Raw genomic sequence first — 25,381 nt, 5'->3', positions numbered from 1 at the left:
AAAAAAAAAAAAAAAAAAGGCAGGAAAGAATAGTTGGAGGGTCACTGGGGGGAGGGGGTAAGCTATCTCAATGGTTAGCCAAGCTCTTTAATTTCTGTGTTTTAAAAAGACAATTTTTCCAGTCTACAAGAAAATAGGTAGAGCGGAGGTCTCTCCAGGGCTTCCTTCTTTCTCAACCCAGTTTTTTCTTCATCATCTCTCTTTTCACTTTTTTTTTTTGTCCTCCTTTCCCTACTAGCAGCACCTTACAAAGGTCTCCAGCGGACAGCTGTTGGGAAGATATTCAAGGGAAAATAAAAAAAAGCAAGGGCTTTGGGCCTAGCTTTGGCTTAGCCTTCTGATTGACTGAGGCACAACCAGCCAGGCTACATTTCCTTATTCACTCTCTATCTTCTCTGAATATGAGAGAGCACCAGGAGGCTAGGAACGTCACACCTAAGGGCGCAGTGACTCCTGTGTGCAAGCCCAGCACTCGGGAGGCTGAGGAAGCATGAGGGCTAAGGAGAGCTGGGGCCACATGCCAAGCTCCAGGTTAGCTTGAGAGACGAAGCAAGACTCTCAGAAAAAGGAGACAGAGGAGGACCTGGGGGTTACACTGGATCTGCCCAGGGAGTCCAAGCAGCTAAGAATCACAGGCCGGGCCAGATTTATTGGCAACAATATGAGTCTTGCCCACTCAGGCATCATCTTTTATTCTGCTAGAAACCCAGGGCGAGGATGTCTGTATTGCTAGAAGATGCAATTCTTGTTTATTTATCTGTTCATTCGTTTATTTTTAAGGTGCGATTTTCAGGTCAGGCTCACAGCCAGCCATTTCTTCCACAACTCTCAGGGAACGATTAGCCAAGATAAATCTGGCTAACTCCATCCCTATTCCTTCCTTCCCTTTCCTTTTCACAGGGTCTTCCTAGGCAGCCCCTGGCTGATGGAAACTGAAACTCTCTTGCTTCAGGTGAGGGACACCATGGACTGTACTTTCCTGCTTTCTACAGTGGTGGCCCTGGTTAATAGCCGCTTTAGATCTTACTTTCCTGGTAAATAAGGGTAATATTAATCTCACTGGGTGGTTCTAAAGACCAAGGTAATATTTCTAATGTTCTTCAGGAGTACTTGGTTCAAAATAAGCGCCATTCTATCAAATAAGAATAGGGGGTTGGGAGGATGGTGGCTAATGGCTCAGTGCTGAAGCACTTGCCCAAGTCTCTGGGTTCAATCCCCACCAACCCAGAATGATGATGATGACAATGACAAGAAACGGTACAAGTACTAAATAAAATTTTTGAAGCACCTGGCACATAACAATAGTTAATGAATGCTCAGCCCCTTTTCTACTTTATCCCCAAGTATAAAGAATATATTACCCTAGGGCTCAAATTCTAGATAACTTTCTCAAGAGTATCCTATCAGGATGCCCTCCTCCCCCCAAAAAGTGAAAGACAAAAACTAAAATAGCAGGAAGCCAGGCAATGATGGCACAGGCCTTTAATCCCAGCACTTGAGACGTAGATGCAGGTGGATCTCAGTTTGAGGCCAGCTTGATCTACAGAGTTAGTTCCAGGACAGCCAGGGCTCCACAAAGAAATTATGTCTCAGGAAAAAAACAAGGAAGAACTGGAAAGAGAATAGGGGCATCCATGGATTCATGGGGTTATTCCAGGCATGAACAATAAACAACGACAAAACATAACTGCTTTCTGAAAGGATGCTTTGGACAAAGGAAAAAAATGATAATAGAAAGGGACCGGGCGCGGAGGAGGGGCGGGGGTGTGCAGTGTCTCAGAAATGGTTGTTATCTAGAAGATCGCCTCTAGGTGGTGTTAGGTGTGGAAAACAGTACCCGGGACAGAGAAGTGATGTACTCAACAGAGCCTGGGGTTCGTGAGGGTGGCACCCTGCTTCCGAGCTTCCTTACCCACGATGCTACTGCCCCGGCTCTCCCCGACTGGGCGGCTTCAGATCTCCCGCAAGCACCCTAGCTGGCCCATTCCTTCTCGGAGCAAGGAGCCAGGCTCCCATTGGCTGCCACACTCCGGGTACCACGGCCCCAACCAGCACCTCTCCTAACCTCGGGTCCCTTCGGCCCTCATATTTGCATATAGGGCCTCCCAGGCCTCCCAGGCTTTCGATTGGCCCCCGCGGCCGGCGGCCATGCCCCCTCGGTCGGGAATCTGATTAACCGTCGCCGCGCCCGCAGAGGGTAGTGCCGAGGTTGTCCCTGGAGACGCGGAGGACGCTCGGGCTCCGCCGCCCAGCGCGAGGAACACAGAGACGGCTCGTTTCCGCTTGGTTCCACACCCCTTCCCTTCCTCGCCCCCACGGGGGTCCCCCTGGGTCTGAGCGTGTTGTGGGGGTGTCCCCTACGCACGGGCGGGCTGAGTGCTGCAATCCAAAGCTTCTGTCTGATCTTCAGGTCAGCGCCAGCAGAGGCTTACTTTGATTTTAGGTTCTCTAGAGATAGTACTTATCTCAGACTAGAAACTGGACGCTCCGTGAGAGAGCAGTGGATTGAAGAAGGAACAACGAAATCAGTAATATATATAGATACCAGGCATATTTGTAACTGTGGAGGCCTTGGGCTTTCCGGGGGATTAGCTCCTTTCACAGTAAAATGAGTATTGCAACCTATAATTCGCCGCTCAGAATCATGACGTCGCCTCCAGAATTTGGAGAGGTCGTGGTTTCCAATGAACTAACCAATAAAAACAGGCCCCAGCCGCCCATAACGACTGAAGAGTCCGAGAGACTTAGGGGGCAGGGCTCTCACAACAAATCGTCTCGCAATCATTTGACTGTGTTTATGGTGGGGAACCTTGTTAGTGACTGGATTCAAACAATCCATCTCCCCTGCTGCCTTTACTACCACCTGCCAAAATTGTCTGCAAAGACCCGGCACGCACGCACACACACACACATACATACACACACACACACACACACACACACACACACACACACACACACACACGCATACAATGTTATATTCCTGCAAATGTTAATTGAACTGGTTGACAAAAGACCAAAGGATTGATTTGAAGCCAATGTGTTTTTCGGTTAGATGGGTTGGATGGTTGGTTGGTTGGTTGATTTTTTCGAGACAGGGTTTCTCTGTATAGCCCTGGCAGTCCTGGAATTCACTCTGTAGATCAGGCTGGCCTCGAACTCAGAAATCTGCCTGTCTCTGCCTCCCAAATACTGGGTGGGATTAAAGGCATGCGCCACTACTGCCCGGCCACTGTGATTTTAGATGGTTGGGTTTCTTTTCTCTTTTCTTTTGGTTGGGTTGGTTTTGGTTTTTTGTTTTTGTTTTGGTGGTGAGTTTTTTAGAGAAGCTTTGTCTGTCCTCTTCATCTGGGGATCACTGGTGTATGCTGCTTCACCTGGTTTGGCCATAGCCATGCTGTTTAGCCGTGTTTGGGGATCGATCCCAGGGTTTTGTACATGATGCTGGACAAGCACCCTGTCCACTGAGCAGACCAGGATGAGCTGGGTTTCAGACCAGGAATTTGACTTACCACAGCAGACATGGACTCCAGGTTCTCCCAGTATCCCTCAGTCTCTACCTGGCATCCCAGGCCCCCAACCCCGAAATTTCCAGCCCAGGGGGCTGGCTGCCCTTCCCTCAGAGGCTCTTTCCTATATAATCCAGACATTTTAGTCTCCCCCTCCCCTTGAGTGTATGCTTTCTCTCGTTCTCCTCACTGGAACTCTCCTGGCCTCAGACTTTGGGGCCAGTGAACTCACCCAGAGAAGCTTCCCAATAAACCTGTTTATATACTCTAATGTGACTTGAATTGACTCGGTTTTGCAGCAGAGAAATAACCTATCACCACCCTTCTCATTATTTATTTATTTATTTATTTATTTATTTTGGTTTTTCGAGACAGGGTTTCTCTGTGTAGTCCTGGCTGTCCTGGAACTCACTCTCTAGACTAGGCTGGCCTCGAACTTAGAAATCTGCCTGCCTCTGCCTCCCAAGTGCTAGGATTAAAGGCATGCGCCACCACCACCTGGCCACCCTTCTCATTTTTAATTTTTTTTTTCCGGTACTTGACTAGAAGTCACTGGAATATGGCCATCCCTCTGAAAGTTTTCATCTCAAGAAGACAATGAATATAAATAAAAAAAAATAAAAGCAAAAACAAAGCTCAAAATGCTTAAAGATGATATGCTGCCAAAAAAAAAAAAGCAAGCTCAAGAAGACAATGAATGGATTTTTAAAGCTGAGACCCCTTACTTACAAGTAACTTGACAGAATACGCAAGGCTAAAGAAACAGCTTCTTTTCAGGAAACCTATAAACTGCAAGCACTAAGGGAAGAGGCAAGAGCCACAGGTTTGATGTAGAGCCTGACCAAGTTAATCCAGGAAACATTCCTAGAAGGGTTTTTGTTTGGTTGGTTTTGGTTTTTGGCTTTTATTTTTGTTTTTTTTTAGCAGACTCACTGGGAATTTTGTACCCATGTATATGTCCTGGAGTTAGGCGATAATGGGCAAATAATGTAAGTGAAGTGGGGGGGGGAGGGGGCTGGCAGGACACCAAGGTAGGAGTGATGGAACATGTCTGAGTGAAGCAGGATCTAATACTGTAGCCAGCCCTGGCTACAAGTCAAACTCTGTCTCAAAGCCCCAAATAGCAAAAATATCAGCAATGAAACCCAAGGCTAAGAGGCGATGAGCCCTCTCAGTCCCATTTCATGTTGACCTCATTCCTTTGTGTTGGCCCTTGAGTCTTGCCCATGAGTGTCATGTGAGGGTCCCTAGGAGACCCCACATTCTTCTCCTAACTCCTTCTATAACTACATACAGGACAATCACCAAATGTATCTACGGTTCTGTCCACAACTATAGCTGCTTTCTGCCATTGCCCAGAGAGGACAAGTTCAAAGCCATCAAGTTTATTAAAGGCAGGATGGTGGTGGTACAAGCCTTTAGTCCTAGCAGGAAGGCAGAGGCAGGCAGATCTCTGAGTTAATAGGTCAGCAGAAGCACTTTACAGAAGGAGTTCCAGACCAAGCAGGATTTCTCTGTGCTGTCTCTTAAAAGTAATAAAAAGGAAACAAGGGCAAACCCCAGACTAACGTAATACAGAGTTACTATGTCTCAAAGAGAAAACATTTGATCTCCACTACATTGTATCAGAATTTGTATCCGAATTTCTGTTAGCTGAATAAAACAGCTCAGTAAACCTGAGGGCTTGTCTATCAGAGAAACTTTCTTCTAGGGTACCCTAGATGATGAGGTGTCTCACAATGGCAACTTGCCTGGTGCGCATGCACAGGGGCCTGGGTCTGGTTGCTAAGTAATGGGGAAGGGGCCTTGAGAATTAGAACAGCTACTAAAAAACTCTTATCCCCAGCTAGATGGAGAGCTAGTCTACTGAGCTGTTAACCTAAGTTGGAAATTGGCTTCTCACCAGCTGGTCTATACAGGAAGGAGACTGGGGGGAAAGATTTAGCTTAGCCTTGAGGACAAGCCGGGGTGTTCGTCTCCTGGTGTTTACATTGACCTTGGAGTAAATAGAGATATCAAGGTGAAATCAACAGCTATCTGTTAGACCTTTAGAAACCTCTATACCACCCACCCTCACCTCCACTACTCCCTGCCCTCCCCTCTTTCCATTCTCCTTTCTAGTGCCCTAAGGGCCCAAGTGACCCCTATCAGCTGGCCACCCAAGGGCAAGTCCCCTTTCTCCTCCCCCAACCATCCCTTCTCAGTAATTTACCAACCCACTCTCTTGGGCTGCGGTTTCTATTTCCTGGAAATCCTGTCCCATCTTCCCACCCCACCAAGTCCTCCTGGAGTGATATTGATATTGTGATGAAAATGAAGAAGATTCAGGAGGGAACTGCCAAGCCTTACAGAGAGTCCCCATACAATCACTAACATCTGGTTATTTACCAGAAAATTGTTTCCAATGAGAGCTAATAGGACAGAGTCTGTCTAGGCTGTCCTTTCTAAGAGCTGACAGGAACAAGCAAGATGAGCCATACAGCTGCCCAAGCTGTAGGCCAGAACCAGCTTACCCACAGGCCAGAGACCAAGGGCCAAAAAGTCAGAGAACTTGGTGATTTGTGCTAGGTAAACTAGAGGATGGAAAACCAGCCTGTTGTAGTCTCATAGCTAGCAAACTGGAGACAGAAACAGGACTGGGAATTCAATAGCCTGGATTATGTAGAAAAATTCTAGGCCAGTCCAGTGTACAAAGGGAGACCCTGACCCCAAAACAAACATTAAAAACAGAGCAAATGTAGTTTTTATGCACTAAGAATGCTGAGGCAGGCGAACTGTTTGAAGTTTGAGGCCAGCCTAGGCTGAATAGTGAGTTCTAGGCCAGCCTGAATCAGAATAAGACCCTGTCTCAAAAAACAGGTTTGTCCATGGCACTCCAGATGGGCCTGAGGTTTCTCCAAATGTGGGAAGCTTGATTGCATGCAGTGGGAGACTACAGCATGGACCTTCTCCTCCAGACAATAAAGTAAAAAATACATAAGTGCCGGGCGGTGGTGGCGCATGCCTTTAATCCCAGCACTTAGGAGGCAGAGGCAGGCGGATTTCTGAGTTCGAAGCCAGCCTGGTCTACAGAGTGAGTTCCAGGACAGCCAGGGCTATATAGAGAAACCCTGTCTCGAAGAAAAAAAAAAAAAAGTAAATAAATAAGTCAGGAAAGGGGAATGACAATGAAAGGAGAGAGGAATGGGAGGGGAGATAAAGGAAAAGAAGGTGAAATTTAGGGGAGGGCTGGAAATATGGCTCAACTGTAAAGTGCCTGCCTACTATACAGGAAGCCCTGGGTTCGATTCCCCAGCAACTCATAAACACATGCCTGTAACCAAAGCACTCAGTGATAAGAAGAAAATAAAAAATTCAAAGTCATCCTCAGCTATACAGTTAGTTCGAAGCCAGCCTGACAGAGAGAGAGAGAGAGAGAGAGAGAGAGAGAGAGAGAGAGGGAGAGAGAGAGAGAGAGAGAGAGAGAGAGAGAGCTGACTGCTCTTCCATCAGTAATGGGTTCTGATGTCCTCTTCTGGTGTCTCTGACAGCTACATATAAATAAAATAAATAAACGTAAAAAATAAATAAATATTTAAAAGAGGGCAGGGGGAGACAAAGAAGAAACAAATCACTTGCTCACTTGCTCAGTGGTTCTTTGAACCCAGGTGTGAGAAACTGAAACAGAGTATTGAGGGTCTGTCCAGCTGTCAAAATATTTGGATTGGGTCCCACCTGAGAACTCTGTGTGTGTGTGTGTGTGTTTGTGTGTGTGTGTGTGTGTGTGTGTGTGTGTGTGTGTGTGTGTGTGTGTGTGTTGGGGGAGGGGGAGACAAGCAAGTCACTGTTGATTTGTTCCTAAGTTACCTACCAGACTCAAATACAGTGAAACAGGGGACCTCAGAAGCTTCATGTTCAGGCACTTTCCCAGGCCTGGGAGCCTTTCAAGTAGTGTTTGTTTATTTGTTTGTTTGTTGTTTTTAAGATCTGTTTATTCAGATGCCCAAATCAAAGTCCATTCTGGCACTCCTTTCTTCCTGTGTCGTCAAAATAAACCCAAAGATGGATTCAAGGTGGAGTGAAGAAGAGAGGCGAAGGTGCCAGGGAAGGGACACTTCACATGCCATAGGGGTATTTTTCTTTTCTTTTTTCTATTTTTTTTTCCTTGAGAGGATTTCTCTGTGTGGCCCTGACTGTTCTGGACTCACTCTGTAGACCAGGCTGGCCTTGAGTTCACAAATAACTAACTGCCTGACTTTGCCTCTAGAGTGCTGGGATTAAAGGCATGCACCACCATGCCTAGCTTCAGAATGAGAACTCTTGCTAAATCAGATGAGTTCTTGAAGATATCCTTACCCCACCCTCCTCAGAATGTTGCATTTTCAGATGGGGAAACCAAGGCCTAGAGAATGGAGATGGGCCTTGCAGGGCCTTGGTCCCACCCCTGAAGCACACTCTTCCCTTCTTCCCTCCTCACCAGGAATGCCAGCAAAGCAGAAATATAAATGGCTGAGGCCCCCCTTCCTCCTTTAAGCTCCCACATTTTACCACGTCTGCTGAAAGACAGAGGCCAGGACATGGGTCTGCGCAGCTGAGCTCTGCTGGAACCTCCCTGTCATCATCTTCCTCATACACCTTCTAGGGAAACAGCTGTCCTGGGAGAGAGCTGGTCATGGCTGTTTTCAGGCATCTTCTCTCTTCACGCAAATGGTTCCCTGAAACAAAGAAACATGTTCCATAGAAGTACCCTCACCACAAGGGAAATATAATTGGCATGTTCCCTTATTTTATTTATGTTCGCTTACTTATTTTGCCTTTTTGAGACTGGGCCTTGCTGGGTACCCACAGTTGCCTCACACTTGATTACAGTCCTTCCAGCCTCCTAACTCCTGCAATTAGATGCCACTAAGCCCATCATCCCCATCTTTCTCCCAGTGCTGGAGATAAAACCAAAGGCCTCAGATATGCTCAGAAAGCAATGTACCTCTGAGTTACATCTCTGGACCAGATATGGTCCATGAGCCCTTCTGTGTGCTACAGGGCACATACAACCGTCTAATACTGAATGGCCCTCTGCAAAGATGCCTTTTTATACTTTCTTCAAAGTGCTTGAAGAATCCATTTCTTCCTAACACTTAAGGTGGGAGAGGTAAGGCGGAGTGTGGGACTTCATGTAGCTTAGGCTGGTCTCAAGGGTAGCCAAGGGTAACCCTGAATTTCTTATACTCTCACCTCAAGCTCCCTGAGATAACGGTGTGATCTATAACATCTCTAGTTTAGCTAATGAAATTTTGACCTATGTTTTTAAAACTAGCAATTTATTGCCCTGCCTGTGGGTTAGAAACCAGTGATATCTCAGCCGAATCAACAGTATCTTTCTTTCTCCACCCCAGGTATGGAAACAATCTGTAAAGCCTGTGTGATTCCAGAGACAGGAAACTAAATGCAGGGAGAAATATCCTTCCCTATCCTCTTTTGCCAGAGTTTGGTCTACAGAGTGAGTTCCAGGACGGCCAGGGCTATACAGAGAAACCCTGTCTCAAAAAAAAAAAATAAATAAAAATAAGTAAATAAATAAATAAAGAGCAGCAATTGCTACAAAGTAATTAGAATTGGCAAGGATGTGTTCTCTCTCTCTCTCTCTCTCTCTCTCTCTCTCTCTCTCTCTCTCTCTCTCTCGCTCTCTCTCTCTCTCTTCGGTTTTGTTTTGTTTTTGAAGACAGGATTTCTCTGTGTAGCCCTGGCTGTCCTAGAACTTACTCTGTAGACCAGGCTGGCCTCGAACTCAGAAATCTGCCTGCCTCTGCCTCCCAAGTGCTGGAATTAAAGGCATGTGCCACAACCGCCCGGCTAAGGATGCTCTCTTAAACTTGCCACTAGCTCTTTCTGGTGAAGGTAGCAATTGCTGCAAAGTAACTAGGATTAGCAAGGATGCTCTCTAGCTCCTCATTTTTCCAGTTGTCCACACCTGGTTCACCCACACCTGGTTCACCAGTCATCTGTACTAGCCAAGACAGTAGCCACTTACATTTACCTGTGTCTTTCTATTTAAATGACATAAAATTCGAGTTTTACTGGGCTAGCAAGGTAGCTCAACAGGTAAAGGTGCTACTTGCTGTATAAGCCTGATGACCTGGTTGTGAATCCCCCAAACCTTATAAAGGGAAAGCAAAGAACCAGTTCCACAAGGCTATCCAATGCTCCTTCTCTTCTCTTCTCTTCTCTTCTCTTCTCTTCTCTTCTCTTCTCTTCTCTTCTCTTCTCTTCTCTTCTCTTCTCTTCTCTTCTCTTTCCCTTCCCTTCCCTTCCCTTCCCTTCCCTTCCCTTCCCTTCCCTTCCCTTCCCTTCCCTTCCCTCCCACTCTTTTTTCACCTCTTGGTTTTTCAAGACAGGGTTTCTTTATGCAGCTCTGGATTCCTGCAACTCAATCTTTAGACCTGCCTCTGCCTCCCCAGTGCTCGTTATAAAGACGTGAACCATCAGCACCTGGCTCTAGGTTTCTTCTTTGGGAAAACACCAAATGGTAGGTGACCCTAGTGCACTGGAAAACCACCATAACTTTGAGGCCCCAGGATTGGGCTAAGATGGGGGGCATCCTTGAACGCATCCCAAGCTAGGTATCTTGTCAAGGACACAGAGATGGAGTTCCTAGAGGAGATCTGCCTGCTGTGGATACCACATAAGTTAGTTTGGTTTTGTATATGTATGTTTTATTTTTCTTTTTAGCTTTTTTCTTTCTTTCTTTTTTCCTTCTTTTTCTTTTCTTTTCTTTTGAGACAGTTTTTCTCCGTGTAGACCTGTCTGTCCATGGAGCTCACTCTGTAGACCAGGCTGGCCTTGAAGAAATCTACCAGCCTCTGCCCTCCAAGTACCGGGATTAAAGGCCTGCACCACCACCGTTCAGCCACATAGGATTTTATACATAAAAAATAAAGCGAGGGGCTGAGAAATGGCTGTGTTAAGGGTACGTATTGCTTCTGCAGAAGATCCAGATTCAGTTCCTAACACCCATATTAAGTGGTTTACCACTGCCTGTTACTCCAGCTCCAGGGGTCTGATGCCTCTGGCCTATAGGGGCACCTGTACTCATGTGCACACAACCCATCTCCACTCCCACATGCCTACATATAATAGATTTTTTTTTTTAATGTAGGGAGCAGAGAGAATCCAAGAGTGAGTAAAATCCTGAGTGAACTTGTATTGTTGATATGGGCATTGCTATATCAAAGATCCTGATGCTTCAGCCCAGCGGGAGTGGCAAAGCCTTCCCTTGCTGTGGCCCAAACATCTGGCAACTCTTTCCTGGGGTGAGAAAGACTGACCAGAGAGTGTCCAGAAACTAGCAACTGCAGCTTCTTCCTTCCCTGAGGCCCTTCACCTACAGATACCTCTTACAGAGACCCAACAACTCCTGCCTCTGGGCTTACCCTAATAAACATTCGGAGGTCTCTGGGATGGTAGTCGGGGGGCCTCCATCAGAGTTCACACAGCCCACCTGACTCCAGCTTCTCGGCACGTGGTCCGGACCTCTGTTCTTTCATTTTCTCACTGCCGCTAGTCAGGGTTCCAAGACAGAGTCATATGGGATATGGCAAAAAAGGGAAAGAACATTAATTAAACCTATTATTTGGTTGTTGTGTGTTTTGCCTGTCTATATTGTCTGGGCACCATTTACACCCCTCATCCCCAAAGTGGTCAAAGGAGAGTGTCAGGAAAGTAAAAAATAGGCATCCACTAGAACTGGGGTTACAGATAGCTTGTGAGCTCCCATGTAGGTGCTGGGAGCCAGACCAGACTCTCTACGAGAGCAAAGATGCCAGGTCTCCAGACCCATGGTTTGATTTTGAGGCAAGGACTCCCTGTGTAACTCTGGTTGGCCCAGAAGTGACTATATAGTGTGGTGTCCTGGGTTCCTCAGGACAAGAAGAAGAACATTTTCAGCAGCGGGGACATTTTTGATTGTTACCCAAAAAGTCTTTTAGCAAGTCAATTCCTTCCTTGATCTAGGCCTCGTCTTAAGGAGCCATTTACCCAAAACAAACAGTCTTTATTAGAATTCCAGGTTTGTCAGGAATGTCTTGTGACTGAGGTTATGTGCTAAGGGCCTGAAATTCCTAAGGTAAGCAATCTCAGATAACAATCAATGATTTTTTTTACAAGCCAATTACCTCAAGGCTAAGTGGTCTTCACTCAGGAGTAAATGCCCAGGGTAATTAATGGCTCTTCTAAAATTCTGCTACAATATAGACCAGGCTACCCCAAACTTTCAAAGATCCTTCTGCCTCTTCCTCCCTAGTGCCAAGATCGTAGGCATGTAAGATCCTAATTGGCACGTCTTCCTTGCCTTTTCTGGGACGGGGTGGGGTGAGACAGGTTCCCTGGCTGTTCTGGAACTCACTCTGTAGACCAGGCTGGCCTCGAACTCACAAAGATCCACCTACCTCTGCCTCCTGAGTGCAGGGATCAAAGGTATGTACCACCACTGCTACTAGCACCTGGCTCAGCTATTTTCTCAATCTTAACAGATTTGACATCCTTTTGCCAGGGTGTGTGCAGAAAGTCCTTAATTTTCTCAAATCTTATTTCTAAAAATTAAAACATGTTTCAGGCTTTGCCATGGCGGTTTTCTTTCTTCTGTCTTTCCTTGGACTTCTGGATAGAATTTGGGTCCCCAGGACTTTACAGCAAGGGATTCTCTGATGGAACCATTTTACCAATCTGATATTCTCAGACTTTAGAGGAGGCACTCAGAGAGCCTGCAGGAGGGTACCCAGGATGTTCCTAGAAGGCGGAATTAGAATGTTTCTTTCCCTGTTTAAAATCTAAAAGTGCTTCAGAAGCATAAATTCCCAGGATGTGACACAGAGCATTTTCTTCCTGATTCAAACTGTTGGAACTCCTTTGAGAAGTGAATGAGCTTTTCTGAATTTAATCTTCCATAGGCAGCATGCATTTAGTATCCTCGGGATAATTTTCTTTTCTTTTCTTTTTGTTTGTTTTGTTTTGTTTTGTTTTGTTTTGTTTTGTTTGAGATGGGGTTTCTCTGTATAGCCTTGGCTGTCCTGGAACTCACTCTGTAGATCAAGCTGGCCTCGAACTCAGAAATCTGCCTGTCTCTGCCTCCCAAGTGTTGGGATTAAAGGCGTGCGCCACCACTGCCCGGCTCCTCTGGGTAATTACCAAAGGGAAAAAAAAAAAGGTAGCAGCATGGTGGTTCACATCTGTAATCCTTGCACCTGAAAGCCTGAGGCAGGAGGACTGCCTTGAGTTCAAAGTCATTCTTCTGATAAGAGTCATGTCTTTAACTCCAGCACTTGGGTAGCAGAGGCAGGTGGATTACAGAGTTCAAGTACAGCCTGGTCCACAGAGTGAGTTCCAGGACAGCCAGGGCTACACAGAGAAACCCTGTCTCCAAAAAAAACCAAAACCAAAACAAAAGTGGAAAGAAAAAAAGAGTGAAGGGGAGAGAGATTATGCTCATTCTGTCTACAATAAAAAGAAATTCAATGAAGAAGTCACATGCTTATACCTTCAGAACATGAGGATGCTGGAAAGATCTAGAGTGCAAGGCCAACTTTCTCTACATAAGTTCAAAGCTAGCCCCAAAGAGGCCCTCTCTCAAACACATAACCAGGGGCTAAAGAGATGGTTCCGTGGTTAGGAGCAGTTGTTGCTCTTACATGGCACCTGGGTTAGGTCCACAACACCCACATGGTTGAGAAGCAGCAGAAGTAACACACCACAGCCATATATAACTCCACTAACCAGGGGATCCAATGTCCTCTTCTAACCCCCTGAGCACCAGACACATGTGTGGACATATATATGTGCAGGCAACATCCCCCCCATACATATAAAGTGGGAAAAATAAGACTTTTTGTGTGAAGTCACAGGAGAGAGAGAGAGAGAGAGAGAAATAAACAAGAATAACAACAAACCAGTTTGCTCTAGAGATAAAAGGTAAACCCAGCTTGTCACCAAGAGGCCCATGTGTCCCGAGGCGGGGGCGGGGCTTGTAACTGTTGTGACGCCATGGGCGGGGCCCGGCCATCCTTTGGTCTTTAAGCTGGCCCACCGGCCTTTGCGTGCCCTGCTGCTGTTGCGCTGATGCTGGCTGCTTTGCCCGGTGAGTCCCTTAAGTGGTGGGGTGCAATTGGGCCCTAGGGTCCCCCAAATTCAGAGTCTGAAACAGAGTCTACAGGCAGGACACGGTGTTGGGGGTGTTTCGGCGTCACCCTAGGCCGTCTTGGAGGGCTCGGGGTACCCATGGTGGTTTGGGGGAGGGCTTGGGACCCCTTTCGGGTCCTGAGAAGCCCGGGTTGATTTCTCCAGAGGAGAGCAGGCCTATGGGGTTCGCGTCTCTGGAGCAATGATCCTATGTATGGGTTCGCGGTGGTACCCAGGCCCGCCGCCCCAGTGCGCTGAGGTGCCAAACCCCGAGCCTTTCTTCTCTGCGACATCACCATGGCCTTCAAGGGCTCTAGGCCACTGGCTGCATCACTCTGAGCAAGTTACTTTCACTATAAGTCCACTTTCCCTCTGTTTCAGCAAGTTAGATCCCTGAAGTCGCTTTCCACTTGTGTTCTGTAATTGTCAGTGCCCAGCTTCATTTCAGTTCTCTCCCATTTGAATTCTTTGCCCCAATGGAAATCAACAAGTGCCCACGGATGGAGCTTAGAATGACTTTTAGATGTTATTGTGGTTTACAGATTTTTCTATTTTGCAAAAGAAAAGACTCCCATATTACAAAGCATACCTTTAATCTCAGCACTTAGGTAGTACTTGAGAGGTGGAGGCAGATGGATCTCTGTAAATCCAAGGCCAGCTGGGTCTACTGCGCCGAGTTCCAGGACAGCCAGGGCTACACACTTTATTTACTACCTCTTTTATTTTTGAAATTGTCATTTTATGTGCATTGGAGTTTTCCTTGTTTGCCTGTATGTCTGAGGGTATCAGGTCCTCTGGAACTGGATGGAGTTAGACAGTTGTGAGCTGCCATGTGGTTTTTGGAAATTAAACCCTTGTCCTCTGGAAGAGCAGGCAGAGCGCTTAACCAATGAGGCATCTCTCGGGCCCTGTATTCATTAGGTCTTTGTAGCTTATACCAAACAAGATTAGGGATGTTGAGAAAATGTGCTTTACCAGGTATTGTCAGAAGTTCTGAGTGTTTGGAATTTATTTTTTTTTCTGCTAAAACTTTAGCAGAAAACTATGGATCTGACATAGTTTTTTGTTTTGTTTTGTTTTGTTATGCCCAGTGACATAGTTTTGTTTTGTTTTGTTTTTGTTTTTGTTTTTTTTCGAGACAGGGTTTCTCTGTGTAGCCTTGGCTGTCCTGGAACTCACATTGTAGACCAGGCTGGCCTCGAACTCAGAAATCCACCTGCCTCTGCCTCCCAAGTGCTGGGATTAAAGGTGTGTGCCACCACCGCCCGGCAACATAGTTTAATTGTTATAAAATGTATTTGTATGAGACCGGTACTTGGGAGGCAGAGACGGATAGATTTCTGAGTTCGAGGACAGCCAGGGCTATACAGAGAAACCCTGTCTCGAAAAAACAAAAAGCAAAAATGCACTTAGGTGAAGCCTGGAAATCTCCCACAAACTCTTGAGTCTTGTTTTATATGTCCTTCCTTTTGAGGCAGGTTCTCACACATACTCTTTCATATCTTATGACAGGACTCTACCATGGACCAGTGCCCTATACCTACCTTGCTGGAACGTGACACTTTCTCTAAGGTCCTGTTTAACAATGTGAAGAAGTTCTATGTTCTTGGAAGAGATGTCATGTGCTGTTATACCCTCACTGAGAAATTCATCCCACATCACAAGGACTGGATCGGCATCTTTAAAGTAAGTGTAAATGCTAAGGGCTTAGGAACTAGCCGTGAGTCTTAGGTTCCAGATTTATCTCTGCCCAACTAGAAATTCTAAACTACAATTTCCCACATCACACACTGGTTGGTATGAGCCTCGGAGTTTTGTTGTCTTGTTCAAGACAGGGTTAATCTGTCTACTCTTGGATCTACTGGTTGGAACTCTTTATCAGGCTTTTCTTAAACTCAGATGCGCCTACCTCTGCCTTCCAAGTGCTGGCATTAAAGGCATGCATGACCTACGCCCAGTCAAGCCTGTTTCTAATTTCAGCCTGATTCTTTAAACCCAGGACTCCAGGTAGAAGCAGAAAGGGTCAGTCAGTCGGCCTGGTCTACAGAGAGTCCCAAGCCAGCCAGGGCTACATAGTGAGAGCCTTCTCTAAACAAGCACGTTTACGTTCAGTCTCTCAAACTAAAAAATGAAAAATCCTACACAATTCCCAAGTTTTATTATGCTTTCAAAAACTAAATGTAAATGCTTTAAAAATTATCCTTTAATTGAGGGCTGGAGAGATGGCCCAGAGGATCTGGGTTTGACACAGAGCTGCCCACAACCATCTGGAACTCTAGTTTCTAGTTTCTGTGGTGCTCTCCTGACCTGGCACCATACAGTGTATGCCATACACAGATACACAGTGTGCACCATACACAGGTGCAGGCAAAACACTCATGAATATAAAATTCACAGATTAGTAAACAAGTTAAAAATACAAATGCATTATCTCATTGAAATATACAGGTAGGGCTTGGTAAGATGGATGGTTTTTAAGGTTTTTAAGGCTTTGTTAAGAAGAGTTGAGAAGGGTTTCATTTCAAGGTTAGCCTCAGTCTATACCATAAGTCTAAAGGATATTGAGTAGTGGCCTGACTTCACATCCTGTGTGTAGAAAGTCTTTTTCCTGAATGTGAGGACTCCCTCAGTGCCCCCTAGTATCATCTAAAAATCCTGTCAGCTCAAGTAAAGAAACTATATTTTTTTAGAATTATAAGTATACTGTAGCTATCTTCAGACACCCCAGAAGAGGGCGTCAGATCTCATTACAGGTAGTTGTGAGCCACCACGTGGTTGCTGGGATTTGAACTCAGGACCTTCAAGAGCAGTCAGTGCCATCCCCTCAGAACCATCTCTCCAGCCTTTCTCTAATCTTAACCGATGACTTCCACCTCTCCCCTCTTCCTTTTCCCCCTTCCCTCATCCTGTCTCTCCCTGTCCATTTCCCCTTCTAGCACACACATGCCTCAGAATGTCCAATCTTCCTATTTGGAGACAAGAGATAAAGATCAGACTTTAGGCCATTTAGTACCCCACACACACACCAGTGACCTTTGGTTTGACACTTCAGTGTGCTATGCTGCACACTGCCTTGTGCTATCCAGGCAGAAATCAGACAGCATTCTTCACGCTCTGGATAGGAGCAGTTGCTCCTTTACATCCTTTGCCTTAATCATTTGGAGGGAAGAACAAGCTTATTGCTGAATCACTGGTGTCCACAGGTATGGGCAGGACACCGGCAGCTTCTTCTGGATACGGAGTCACCAGACGGCCATGTTCTGACACAGACACTGGTCTCCAGTGCATTCATCTGCATTCATCTTGCAGAAGAGGCCACAGCTGTTCTTTCTGGTGTGAAGCGGGGTACATCAGGGCTAAGTTTTTAGGTTATTTTTGTTCCTGCTCTCGTCTGTGTCTATGATGGTGTGTGGAGATCGGGACAAGCCTTTGAGGCTGGGCTAAGTTTTTAGGTTATTTTTGTTCCTGCTCTGGTCTGTGTCTATGATCGTGTGTGGAGATCGGGACAAGCCTGTAAGGCTGGCTCTCTCCTTCCACCTTTATGGGTTCCGTGAATAATCTAGCCCAGCTAGGTTTTTACCTGGTAAGCTTCCTTCGCCAATCCAAGTTTAGCTTAAAACAAAAACAAAGTAGGGACTTGAGAAGGGGCTCAGTGGTTAAGAGCAAGCACTGGCCCCATTCTCAGAAGTTTCATTCCCAGAACCCATGCAATGGCTAACGACCCTCTATACCTCCAGTTTCCAGAGGATTTGATGATGCCCTTTTCTAGACTCTGGTTGCTGAGCATGGACGTGGTATAGATGCCTCATGTAAGCAAAAACTCATACACATAAGAAGCCTTATATATGTGGGGAGGGTGTATGCATGTGTGAGCGTGGGTACTTGTGGGTACAGATTCTCCAGCCCCTTGTTTTGTTTCTTAACCCATCTTGATGGGTAAGATGGCTCAGTGGGTATCAGTAATGTAAGCCTAGTGATCTCAAAGGTAGGAGAGAACCAACTTTACAGAGTTGTCCATTGACCTTTATGGTCCTGTGACACGTATAACCTCCACACATTACACAGATAAAAAATTAAATGTTTAGGATACGTAGGCCATACGTACGTGATGTGGCTCTGGGTGAAGGTGCTTGCTGCCAAGCCTGATGACTTGGGTTCAACATCTAGATCCTTCATGGTAGGTAAAGGAGAGAACCAACACCTGCTTGTCCTCTGACCTCCACATGTGGAACTTGGGTGCCTGCAGACGATAAGCAGTTATAAATTTTTCAAAGCAAGATATAGTGGTATGCCTGCGGGGAGTTGAAGCAGGGGGATCATAAAGGCCCAGCTGCATTCCAAACATTTTGATATTTCAACAAATGAATAAATAAAAGATTAATCTAAAGCTGGGCATTGGTGGCTCACGCCTTTAATCCCAGCACTTGGGAGGCAGAGGCAGACAGATTTGACTTCGAGGCCAGCCTTGTCTACAGAGTGAGTTCCAGGACAGCCAGGGGTTCACAGAGAAAGCCTGTCTCGAAACCCCCTACCTTCCCCCAAAAAATTAATGTAAAGGAGTTTTCTACCTAAGGTCTCCACAAAACCATTGACTTCAGCAGCCAGCACTCTGAAAGCCAGGACTGTGGGCTGGGCCTCTACTGGGGAGGAGATACCACCCTGGCAGCACAGCTTCCACACACCCACACCCCACCCATACCCACACCCCCAGGATTCTGGATGAGCAAAATAGATGTCCTTGGTAATTAGTGACTCTCAAAGTGACTAGCTAAGGCAGTTTGACTCCCAAGCCACTATTTTCTGAATTCCTTTGGTTAATTGAAAGATTAAGTCATTGACTGCGAAGCTCTGTTCTTCATATCTCAGTTATAAAGCTTTCCCTCAGCGCACCCCTAACACCAGCAGTCCCTGGTACCAAAATGCAGCAAAAAAAAAAAAAAAGAAAAAAAAAATCCCTTTGAGTCATGGTCTTATGTGGTCCATGCCAGGTAGCCTCAAACTCACTATAGCTGAGGATGATTTTGAACTTCTGATCTTCCTGCCTTAGCTTCATAAGTGCTGGGGTTAGAGTATACACCATGGTAAAGTTAAGTGCTTTTAACAGTGCTATGTCTCCTATTCTAGATACACATATGCAAACACACACAGGCACACAGTTTTGCTATGTAGCTTGGTTCAGCCTCACACCATCTTCAGGCTCCTGGGTGAGCTGTGATGATTTGCAGGCACCATCACAATCCGCTCCTCAAACCCTTTTAAGCCCTCAAACTCCTTGCTTCAGCTCTCAAGGACCAGAAATATAGGCAGGACTACCACAACTGGCTGACTGTAGAGGTAACTCATGTAATCCGAAGTTGGAACTCATGTAATGGATGTTGAAGTTTTATTTCCCTAACTGGAATTTTGAGATGTTGGTTTACTTCAGCTTTTGGTTTTAGTAGATCGATGTGCTTCTAAACTTTCCAACTGCAGTGACCCTTTCATCCATAATGTAGATATTTTTAGAGATGAGAGTTGTCAAAGGGGTCATGACCCACAGGTTGAGAACCACTAACTGTATGATTTCCCCCCATATACAAAATAAATGTGCCTTAAATCCTTGCAAAAGTAAGGCCTATCCAAGTGGTCAGTGCTGAATGAGTCTCTCATCTTTGCAGGCAGGGTGGAAGAAGACGCAGGAGTACTACACCTACATGTGGGCTCCCTTACCGAACAACATAAACGAGGGATCAGCCACACAGCAGGAAATCCAATACAAAGGTAGAAAAATCCTAGGTCCAAGATGCTGATAGAACTTTGTCCATGACCGGGACAGTTTCTTTGTTTTAAATGAGATAGCTCATATTAAAAAATCCCATTCCACTTCCAGGTTACTATCTGCCCAATGATGATGAGCATTACTACCAGTTCTGCTACGTGGATGTAAATGGTTTTGTCCAGGGAACAAGTACCTTCTTCCGGATCTGTCGAGGACATATGGTTGTCCTCAATAAGGTCTGTAACTACCTCCCCTCAAGCCTTGGAACATCACAGTAGCAGGTTAGGGAGGACTTTGAATCAGCAGGCTTTGAAGTGGCTATAGACAGTGTTGGAGAAATCCTATGGTGGTACTCTGACCCACTCAGGAATAATTTAAGGATGTATTATATGTATGTGCACTATAGCTGTATTTGCACTGTTGCGTGTGCACGACATGACTGCCCTCCAGCAGACGCCAGTGGCACTCTAAAGCTTTCTCTTGCAGGAAAAGGTAGACGAGATGGAACACCTCAGTGAGGAGCTTTACCAAGAAAACCAGGAACTGAAAGACAAGTATGCTGACCTCCATGAGCAGCTCCAGAGGAAGCAGGTACAGATGTGGGAAGGAGATCATACATTACGCAGTCACAGAGATTTTCTGTCTGGCTTGTGAACTATCATATCTCCCTTGAGATCTATCAACGGAGACGCCAGTGGTTCTCAACCTTCAGAGGACTGCAGCCCTTGAATACAGTTCCCCATGTTGTGGTGACCCCCCCCAACCATGAAATTATTTTCATTGTTACTTCATAACTACTTTTGCTACTGGTTTGAATCATAATGTAAATATCTTTTGGAGATACAATAGAGGTTTGCCAGAGGGTTGGCACTCAGGTTGAACAGCTGTTTTATTAGGTTTTTGTTTGAGACTATAAGGTCTCGCTGTACCCTTGCTTGTCCCCGAACTCTGTAGACCAGGCTGGCCTCAAACTCGAGAGATTTGCCTGACTCTACCTCTGGTATCCTGTGACTGAAGGCGTGTGTAAGGCGTGTGCCACCACTTGGCATAGTGCCCAATTTTTTAAATTACATGTAGCTCTTATCAGTTTATCGGGCAGTACTAAGCAGTGACTTAAGCTTCTATCCACTGTAAAGTGTTGTGTCTGATATGTCCCAGGCATTCAATAATTTTTTCTAGACAAGAGATTCTCTGTGTACCCCTGGCTGTCCTGAAACTCACTCTGTAGGCCAGGCTGGCCTCGAACTCAGAGATCTGCCTGCCTCTACAATAAATACTTTAAAAAAAAAATGGATTATTGGATAAAATCTCTGGTAATGGAGGGATTTATAGATTCCTTTTTAAAAAGTGGGGTCTTCATAATGTGGCTGAGTTTAGCCTTGAGTTCAAGACCCTCCTGCCTCAGTTTCTCAGATGCTGAGATTACAGGCATGTACCGCCACATTCACACCCAGGGACAGGCTTGTTTTTGAACAAGGGTCTCAACTATTTAGCTCTGGTTGTTCCGGGGCTTGCTATGGAGACCATGATGGCCTTGCTGCCTCTGCCTCTGAGTGTTGAGTTTAAAGCTATCAGTCACCACACCCAACTGGAGTTAGATGCATTAAAAACACTTTAGATGACTGACAGACTCTTCAATCCCAGCACTTGGAAGGCAGAGGTGGGCAGGGTAGATCTGTGAGTTTGAGGCCAAGCCTGTTTTTCATAGTGAAAAAGCTGTCTCGATTAAAATGTATGCATGTTTGCCTGCTTGTGCATTTGCAGTGAGGCTAGTGGACACTGGGAACTGGAAGTAGATCCTGCAAGGGCAGCAATTGCTTTTTTCTCTAGTCCTTGGATGCCTTTGGATCTGGAAAAAAGACTGGGGATATAGGTCAGTAGTGAACTGCTTGCCTGGTGTGTGAGGCCCTGCAGAGAACGATATGTATGTGGAAAGAGTGTAACTTAAGTGTCCAAGAGCTTGAAGCTTGAGGGATATTTCCCGTGAATACACCACACTTCACAAATGTTTTATTTCTTTATCTAATATAGTAAAACTCATCTTAAAAATGGCCTGTCTAGCTGGGCGGTGGTGGCCCAATCCTTTAATCTCAGCAGTTGGGAGGCAGAGGCAGGTGGATTTTTGAGTTTGAGGCCAGCCTGGTCTACAGAGTGAGTTCCAGGACAGCTGGGGCTACACAGAGAAACCCTGTCTCAAAAAACAAAAACAAACAAACAAAAAAAAAAATGATCAGTCTTGGGGGCTGGAGAGATGGCTCAGCAGTTCATTAAAAGCACTAACTGTTCCTTCAGAAGTCCTGAGTTCAGATCCCAGCAACCACATGGTGGCTCACATCCATGTGTAATAGGATCTGATGCCCTCTTCTGGTGTGTCTGAAGACAGCTACAGTGTACTCATAGATAAATGATCTGTTTCACTCCAGGTGGCACTGGAGGCAACGGAGAGGATGAACAAGAGCTTAGAACTGGAAGTAGAAGAGAAGGCTGCTTGGGAGGAAGAGAAGGCCTCTTGGGAGAGTGTGCTGCTCCAGTGAGTATGCGGTGGGGGGTGGGGAGGGCTGCTGTTAGTGAACACTGCCCATTACTGTTAGGTATGATTGCACACCACAGACTATAGATCAGAAGCTTAAGGCCATTCTCATCTACACAATGAATTTGAGGTCATCCTAGGCTCCATGATGGCCTGTCTCAAAAGACTAAATGTTTAGGGGTAATGAAATGTAGGTTTAGGCTCTCAGCCTGTCTTGAGTCACTTCAGTCCTGGGGTTAGTTGATCTGGAATCAGGAGACGGTCATTTCTACTTTCTAGGCTGAAAGAGTACAACCAGAAGATAATTCTGGAAAAGGAGGACATGGGGATCAGAGTGGAAGAGCTTCAGGTAGGTGATTGTGCCAAAGCTCTCAGCTTTGCCAAGCCTACTATACAAAGCTAGACTCTGGAGGGAAGAGTTGGCTACGGGGTCAAAATCCACCCTGCTGGAGAGGGTGTGGCAGAGTGAGCTGCTCAACAGCTCCAGTGACCTTTCTCCCAAAGTACAGTGCTCAGGGAAGCAATTCCCGGCAACCCCATGGTGGCCGGTTGTGTCTGCAACAGTGTACTTATCATATATGAAAATGTCTTCAATCTCAGCAGCGGGTCCTGTGCTCAAATCTCCTAGGCACTTCCCAGTCTGATCAAATTGACAGTGTTGGACTTCGGGGTTACATATTTTGTGTGATCCCACTCCTGCATGTTACAAATAATGGTCTACAAGGAAATTATTAGTGTTAATTCACGTATATCATGAGTTAACCTTAAGGATGACATGAAGAATAATTTTAATAGAAATTTTTTTCAAGTCATGTCTCACTCAGAAGCCGATATTATAAAGCAGAACTGCTATTTAGGGAGAAGACAAAACATTTAAGAAAAAAGATGCGCTGACTGTTCATTGAGGGGAGTCGCTCTGAGAGTTCTTTGCAATTAGTTCTAGTCTTCCTGTTGAATTCTCTTGCTTTAGACCCAGCTGGCAACACAAGAAAAAATGAAGGAGCTTATTGTGAGAGATCAAGAAAAGACAGAGTAGTTGGAACAGCTCAAGAAAGAAAACAACCAGCTGACCCTCAGCTTTAACCGAACAGGTAGGCTAAGGAAAACATTTCCGTGAGAATACACTGCGCTTTCTTGTGGCTCTGGGAAAAGTTTCAGAGGAAGCCTTTCCTACTTCTACTTGCTGAGATAGCTCTGGCTAGCCCTGAATGCAGCAGTTTTTTTCTCCCGTCTCTGCTTCTTCAGTTCCGGGATTAAAGTTGTGCAAGCCATGTTATGACTTTATTCAACCACTAAATGACTTAACCTCTTTGCATCCTGCCTGCTCATGTGTGCGTGCGTGCGTGCGTGCGTGCATGCATGCATGCATGCGACTCCTGCTCCTCCCTGTGTCTGTGTTCCAACAGTGGTACTATAAAGTCTGTTTCTGTGCAGAAGAAGCACTGGAAGATGCTGGAACAGACCGTGGAAATGTTGAAGGAGAAGGCTGAAGCATTGAAGAAACAGCAGGAGCTAAAGGCATGTTGGTGACTTTTTTTTTTGGCATGGCTTTGTGAGTGGGAGCCTGAGGAAAGCCAGGAGGGAGGGTCTGTCTCCAGGAGACAAAAGATGAATAACATGTTAGAACAGCTGTCACCCCCTGGTTCATTTTTTTACTTTCTATCTACAAATGATATCTTTTAAAAAGATGCTTCAGAGGTGGATGTGTCTGATCAAGGTGTACTGAAAATTGAGCATCAGGACAGACTGTAGTGGGTTAGGAGCCATACAAAATAACCTGCTCACTCCGGTTACATGAGAAGCAGTAACTATAAAGAGCCAAATGGGAAGGGAATTAGAACACCCAAAGCCAATTTTGTTAGCCAACAATGTTAGCGATCATTAATTAAGTCATTTTTAGAAGTAGTTATGTAGCAAGGCAACCCTAATTAACAGACTAATTTCCTATATACAACTTGCTCGAAAAGAGGCCTCATGATGCTGACAGGTACCCGAAAGCTGTGTTTTCTGAAGGGATGGAAAGCCTTGAGGATTCTCAGGTCTGAAGCTATCTGTAGCTGTATCACCCTTGGTTCATCCTATTTGAGAACTGACTGTATAAAAAATACTGAGTTTACAGTTCCCCTTTACTGTCTCAGCCAGGCAGACAGACAGTGGAGGCCAGCGCAGTGGGGCGCTGTGTGTTTACAGCTCCCCTCCAGCCAGGTAGACAGTAGAGGCAAGCGCAATGGGAGTTCAAGGTCTTCCCTACCAGCATACTGAGCTTGAAGCCAGCCCACAGTCTAAAAACCCACCTCTAGTATGCAACGGGAAGTGCAGGATAGGGTTTGCAAAGGGACAGATAGATCCGAGGTACCCGTAGACTGGGCTTTGAGAAACTGAATTACTTCCCAACCTTGACAACTGAGACTTTCCTACAAAGGCATTTCTGGCTTCTGAAATAGCAGCAGCACCTGGTCCCATTTAACATACATTGGTGCACTCCACTGCACAATCCGGGACTTGGTAGTTAGATGGGTCACAGGGTTCTGAGCAGAGTTCACTGGTTGGTTGTGTGTGGCAATGGGGATTGAACTCAGGGCTATGCATATGCTAAGTGTGCACTTCCTCTTTCACTACCCCAGAACTTCTGTTCCATTCACCTTCTTCATTCAAACCACATGTTTACTGCCCTGCTTGGCATATGTGAGTCTAGTAGGGGAAATTTTGTGAATTTTGAAATTTTTCAAAACCCAAGGACTTTGGGGGAAAGGCTTGGTGCTGGGAATTGGACTCAGGACCTTGCATATGCTGTGCAAACATCTATATCTGAACTACATTCCCTTGCATATATAGTAAGTCGTTATTTCTCATACAAAAGCCCTCTAACTGCAAGGACTGTGTATCTTATACTTCAGGAGCCTAAGAACAAAGCAACAACAGAGGAAGAGTTAGTGAGAGAGGTGGAATGCCTAAAGGCGAAGGTAGAGGCTGGGAGAGCCTGTTACATAGAGAAGTACAAAGAGTGTCAGCGACTCCACAAACAGATCAGGCAACTCAGGGCTTCTACAATGGTAGGTGGCAGAGTTAGGGGCCCTGTGGAAGTAAGGGATATGAAAGTAAGGGTTTTTAGGCCAAGCCCAGAAGATGTATACCATTACATTTTGCTTGTAAAGAGGGGTGGAATTATGAGGCCAGAAGCCAACTTGAACATGGGGAGAGCCCCTTGGGAACTCAGGCCCAGCCCACCCATGGACCCCAGGGATAAAGGTTTTGTTATGATTGAGGCCGTTCGGTGCAGACTCAGTCCTTTTTTATTTCTGCCTTTTGAGGAAGCGAAGCAGGACCAGAAGAGCCAGCAGGAGCCAGTGGGGATGGGGAGCGACCAGCCCGACACCAGCACTGTCATTGGGTAGCCCCCCTCTCACACAGCAGTTTGGGCACCAGTATTCAAATAAA

General features: G+C 45.8%; 2 protein-coding genes and 1 long non-coding RNA gene across 4 annotated transcripts in view; 1 reads left to right on the top strand and 2 right to left on the bottom strand.

The window, feature by feature from the left end:
- Ttll6 (tubulin tyrosine ligase like 6) overlaps positions 1-2,234 on the bottom strand; it is a 51,499-nt gene extending 49,265 nt beyond the window's left edge. The window contains exon 1 of the mRNA XM_031353233.1: positions 2,066-2,234. The gene's annotated coding sequence lies outside the window, so the exon portion shown is untranslated. The remainder of the gene's footprint in view (positions 1-2,065) is intronic.
- Positions 2,235-5,284: 3,050 nt separating this feature from the next.
- LOC116077341 lies at positions 5,285-13,584 on the bottom strand. The gene is made up of 4 exons (XR_004113208.1): positions 13,427-13,584; positions 10,916-11,042; positions 8,037-8,203; positions 5,285-5,505 (listed from the first exon to the last, which is right to left on the bottom strand). It is a non-coding gene; the product is annotated as an uncharacterized LOC116077341 (long non-coding RNA).
- Positions 13,498-23,466, top strand: Calcoco2 (calcium binding and coiled-coil domain 2). Of its 2 annotated transcripts, none has more exons than XM_031351814.1 (9): positions 13,498-13,614; positions 15,168-15,341; positions 19,313-19,415; positions 19,525-19,649; positions 19,900-20,004; positions 21,837-21,943; positions 22,223-22,292; positions 22,914-23,034; positions 23,378-23,466. In XM_031351814.1, the coding sequence occupies exons 2-8, from the start codon at positions 15,177-15,179 to the stop codon at positions 22,977-22,979; spliced, it is 741 nt and encodes a 246-aa protein (XP_031207674.1). In that variant the 5' UTR covers positions 13,498-13,614; positions 15,168-15,176; the 3' UTR covers positions 22,980-23,034; positions 23,378-23,466. The 2 variants fall into 2 exon arrangements, with proteins under 2 accessions (XP_031207674.1, XP_031207673.1); XM_031351813.1 differs by having other exon boundaries at positions 23,350-23,459.
- Positions 23,467-25,381: the final 1,915 nt, after the last annotated feature.

This window comes from Mastomys coucha, unplaced genomic scaffold (assembly GCF_008632895.1).
Source record: "Mastomys coucha isolate ucsf_1 unplaced genomic scaffold, UCSF_Mcou_1 pScaffold5, whole genome shotgun sequence".
NCBI lineage: Eukaryota > Metazoa > Chordata > Mammalia > Rodentia > Muridae > Mastomys > Mastomys coucha.
This window is presented reverse-complemented; position numbering and strand designations above follow the sequence as displayed.

Bases quoted from the DNA above. Each gene is read 5' to 3' on its own strand.
- Calcoco2 (XM_031351814.1), top strand. From the start codon at position 15,177: ATGGACCAGTGCCCTATACCTACCTTGCTGGAACGTGACACTTTCTCT. The intron at 15,342-19,312 runs GTAAGTGTAAAT...TCATCTTTGCAG, and splicing joins ACTGGATCGGCATCTTTAAA to GCAGGGTGGAAGAAGACGCA. The intron at 22,293-22,913 runs GTAGGTGATTGT...CTCTTGCTTTAG, and splicing joins TCAGAGTGGAAGAGCTTCAG to ACCCAGCTGGCAACACAAGA.